Source organism: Terrapene carolina, unplaced genomic scaffold (genome assembly GCF_002925995.2).
Source record: "Terrapene carolina triunguis isolate 2854851 unplaced genomic scaffold, T_m_triunguis-2.0 Scaffold14311, whole genome shotgun sequence".
Lineage (NCBI taxonomy): Eukaryota > Metazoa > Chordata > Testudines > Emydidae > Terrapene > Terrapene triunguis.
In genome coordinates this window covers 1197-5658 of record NW_020678662.1, presented here as the reverse complement: position 1 = coordinate 5658, position 4462 = coordinate 1197, and the positions used below count along the sequence as shown (strand labels likewise).

The window sequence follows — 4462 nt, the reverse complement described above, 5'->3', positions numbered from 1 at the left end:
GGAGTGTGTTTTCCTAGAGTTTAAGATTCGAAGGGAGCACTATGAACTTCTAACCTGCGTGGCACAGACCGGGGAACCTCCCACTGACTCCTGCCGCAAGGAGGGTATTATTTTTCCCTACTAAGAGCCCAATGGCTTCTTTGAACAGTGTTGCTCTCCGCACACCACGGCATCATCAGTGGATAGCAAACTAGCCTGAGGTCACTGAAACAAGACTCTTTCCACATTGGACTTAGACTGTAGGGAAGCCTCAATCGTCTAAACCTGGTTCTCTGAAATTCTCACCCATGTCCCCTGACCACGGACCTGCAGGGCCAGAGCGGCGCATGAATGGAGCTTTAGGGCCTTCCTGAGAGCAGCGTCAGTCCTGCTGGAGTAGAGCCATGGAATAAGGCTGCTTTGGGCAGTGGCAAGTATCCTGTAATCCAGTCAGGCTAGCCAGGTTCGAAGGGGGGCCCTGGGGAAAGCCTAATGCCCAGATTATCCAATGGTTTCAAAAGCCTCCAGTTCTGTTGGCTCCTCATCTTCAGAACTGTTAAACACAACTGGTTCTCGAGGACTGCCTCGCACGGGTCAATGTGTAGCCCATTATGTGGCAATGAAGAAACAATCCTAGCTACACGGGGGCACCATTATTTCTGTAACACGCACTCAGGAAGTCTGACACTGTAACTGTTCCCCCTGCTGACGTGGGCAAGTCCATGCTTATCTTGCATTACATGCGAATGGCATTTAAGCAGAGATCCCCTTCATACAGATGTGCTGTCAGTCCACTTCTTCACACCTTGAAGACTCACTGTCAGCACCAATCTGAACCTTGGGTGTATTGTCTGCAGAGACCAAAGTAGACTGTCCTCACCCCAGAAATGTCCCTTCATGGCTGGGCTGAGGTCCCTGGCAAAAGATTTGGGGGGGGGGGGGAAGATTGCACTACTTTTACAGTGCCTGTTCTGTGGCCGTACCCAGAGCCTCACTCACAAATGCTGTCAGTCTAGCACCTTTCACCAGCGCTGCAAAATCAGTCACCGAATGGGAGCCCAGTGTTGGACCAAACTCTGTTTCCTTCCTTCAGGATCGCAGCAGTTTTGGTCAAACATTTTGTTTTGACAAGTTGCTCCATCAAAGTGGGAGGGACACTGATTTCACCCACACGGCCAGAATCGCACCTTTCACCTGTCAGCAGGGTGGCTACTGCCAGCAGCAGGGCTCATAGTCAAAGTGTTAATTTCTGGTCAGTGACACTTCTCCCCACGTGCACTTGCCATTTATGTTGAACGCCGGGCACCTGATTCTGTCTCCCTGCTCTTCGTACAGTCGTTTGCACCAGAATACCGAGAGCTGCTCTGATTTAGTTGCATTCCACACCCATTTTATTGTGGTGTAAATGACTGCCCAGGGAGCAGGGCAATGGAAGATCCAGCCCAGTGAGTGCCATTAATCCTCTCTTGAATTAAAGGGCAGCTGGTGCAGAACCCACGCAAGGAACTGCTGCTCTCTGTGAATGTGTCCCAGGAGATCCAGACAATAGTGTGGCTGGATTTTAAAGAAAAGTCCACTCCTATTTGTAGTTGTGCTGACATGAGTATAATCAAGCTTCAGGGCAGCACAGGATCTCTGCATGGGTCAGGAAGGAACCGCTTTTCACTCCTTCCCCATCGCAATTAAAGGTGCGTTGTCGGGGAATGACAGTTTTACACGGGCCTGAGCTCTGGAACGTCACTGATCAGCCCTGGAGCAGCGCCAAGAAAGCCCTGCCAATGGAAGGGGGCCCAGCCACTGACCTAGTTCACGAGTCAACGGACTATCAAGCTAGACATGGATGCTGCTTACCACTTACTTCACTTAAAATGAGCTGGCCATTTGTTTGCCTTCATGTCACTTAGCCGGTCCTCTATTAACCCATGACTGACTGGATTAGACTAAACGCAACTTAACAAATGCAGATGACCGCATCTTGGGTGTGTTTAGGGCAGGGGGTCACAGCGGTGGGTTCAAGGGTCATCTGTAACATGTGCCTCTTTGCCTGTGCTGACATGCATGGAAACAGATGGCTCTCCACCTCCTACCTGCCAATGCTACAGGTACGACGTCCTTATGACCTCCAACCCCAAGATCAACGAGAAATTCAGGAACTCCTGCTACACGATCGACACCAAGACAGGAGTGCTGGTATGCACGGGGCAGGGGGCTGCTTGACTCGTGGGGAGTTTACGCCTCTGTCTATGCCTCCCTCACGCCTTCTTTCCCACTCCAGATGAATGAGCCCGTAACCAGCTTCGACACGGGGGATTATTTTTGCGAGGCTCAGAACAACGTTGGGACCACTCAGAAATCGGAAGCCATCCTCTTGGACGCCAGTAAGGAGATGGGGACTTGCAGAGCCTGCGTGTGGGTGGGTGGTTGCGTGCGCACGTCCGCACTGGGCTCTTTGGAAGTCACTTGCAAGCTTACAATAGCCGGTGATGTTACTGCCCCTTCCCCGGCCTCCTGCAACTACATCCTGTACTGGCTGCGATAGATTAGATTGGACAGTGCCCAAGCGTCTTGATGGGAAAACAGGCATGTGCTTTGCTGCAAGGGCTGGGGAGAGCCTGGAACCAGAAGCCCATTGGGCTGCCCTGCTAAAAGAGCAACCTTTGCAGAGAATGGAGTCTCCTGAGAGCCGACAAGTGGTTCTTGGCGTATCCTGCCTCCTACGTGACCTCCGGAGCTGGGCCTCAGTACAGACCCGGAGGAGGCTCCTGTCCTAGCCTAGTGCACCCTGGGATTGGGAGTGACTGAAGTTGGGGATAGGTGTGTTTGCTGGGCCCAGCTCCGGTGACAAGCATTCCAACCGTCCCCTCCTCTGAAAAGCTACCGTGCCGTCAGCCCCCGTTCCCTGGAGCTGCCCTCTTCCTCTTGCACTCAACCCCTCCCATGACCCTAGATGCTGAACTGGTTGAGTTAAAGCTGAGACTGTAACTCGACCTATTCAAACTGAGCTGAAGGCTTTAGACTGTCTACATTGGTGCTAAATGGGATTTTCAGTTGGGGTTAAACTCAATAGGGAAAACAGTGGGTTTTTTCCCTATCTACACAGCATCCGTCCTGGTATAACTCTGCTGTGAGGCGGTGCGGGAGTGGGGATGTGATTTTTATTTTTACAGATTGTCATTCTGGCACAATCCCAGTTGTGGATGCAGTTATACTGGTGTGAGGGTGCCTCAGACTGGGGTGACTTATTCCCTTTCCTGTACTGACATCGTTAAACTGGGACAACTCTTGTGTGTAGACAGAGCCCCTTGGCTAGACAAGGGCTACACTACAGCACGACCTGCTGATGTGACACTGGAGGTGGTAAGCTACATCCACACTGGGTGGGGTTTCAAATCGGCTGAGCTACCCCCATGCCTTTTTTAAACCTTTCCCCCTCGTCTAGACAAAGCTGCAGGTGCTAGAGCAATGCTGGGAGATCTCCCCCCAATAACCCTCAGTATTGGACTCGGCCGTGTCTACAGGTCCAGGGCCAGCTGTGGGGAAAATTCACTTCCACGCTCTGTATCCAGGTCTCTTTCTCTCTCTCTCTGTGTGCCCTTGAATACAGCCCGCAGCAGTCAGAGGGGTTGCACCCAAGTTTACAGTGTGTGAACGAGAGCAGAATTTGGCGCGCACACCCCCCCGGTGTCTTGCACAGCCTGAACCCTGCTCCAGCATGTCAGGAGCAAATGAATCCTGTGTCTGGAAAATCAGTGGTTAAAGGAATAACCCGGCTCTGCTGTTGCCTTGTAGGGGCCGGATTTTGCCCACGAGTGACTCCGACTAAAGACAAGGGGCCTGATTCTTGTGTCAGTTCAGGGCACCTGCACCTCACTGGCCCAGCAAGGGCACCCGGTCTGACTTCCAGCTCCCCCGGTTGTCATCTCTCTAGGGTGGAGACATGGGTCTCTCTCCTTGCTGGCTGGGGTCTCTCCAGGCTGCTGCAGCTCCCTGCCTTCCCTGTGTTGGGTTAGTCTGCCCAAGCAGGCCTGCTGGCTTTCCCCTCAGAGACTAATAACAGTGGAATTGCTACAATTATAAGTTACCGCATGGTTCTTCAGTGCTTAATTTGTAATGAAAGCGGTGCCGGGGCTCATAGGCGCTGACTCCGTGGGTGCTCTGGGGCTGGAGCATCCATGGTGAAAAACTAGCGGGTGGTTAGCACCCACTGGCAGCCAAGCTCTCCTCGCCGCCTCCTCCCCTGAGTGCACTGTGTCCCCACTCCTCTGCCTACCTCCCAGTGCTTCCTGCTGCCTAACAGCTGTTTGGCGGTGCTTTGGACTTTCCGGGAGGGAGGGGGCGGAGCGGGGAGGAGGCGGAGAAAAGGCAGGGTGGGGACTTGGGGGAAGGGGGTGGAATGGGGGTGGGGACTTTGGGGAAGGGGGTGGGGTGAGGGTGATGTAGGGGTGGGCCGGGGCCAGGGCAGGGGGCAGGTCGAACACCCACC

General features: G+C 53.5%; 1 protein-coding gene across 1 annotated transcript; it reads left to right on the top strand.

Annotated features, from left to right (window-relative positions):
- Positions 1 to 1643: 1643 nt before the first annotated feature.
- LOC113408434 (junctional adhesion molecule A-like) lies at positions 1644 to 4242 on the top strand. Its single transcript, XM_026661675.1, has 2 exons — positions 1644 to 2169; positions 2255 to 4242. Exons 1-2 carry the CDS (start codon positions 2038 to 2040, stop codon positions 2516 to 2518), a joined length of 396 nt encoding a protein of 131 aa, XP_026517460.1. The 5' UTR covers positions 1644 to 2037; the 3' UTR covers positions 2519 to 4242.
- Positions 4243 to 4462: the final 220 nt, after the last annotated feature.

Bases quoted from the DNA above. Each gene is read 5' to 3' on its own strand.
- LOC113408434 (XM_026661675.1), top strand. From the start codon at position 2,038: ATGGAAACAGATGGCTCTCCACCTCCTACCTGCCAATGCTACAGGTAC. The intron at 2,170-2,254 runs GTATGCACGGGG...TTCCCACTCCAG, and splicing joins ACACCAAGACAGGAGTGCTG to ATGAATGAGCCCGTAACCAG.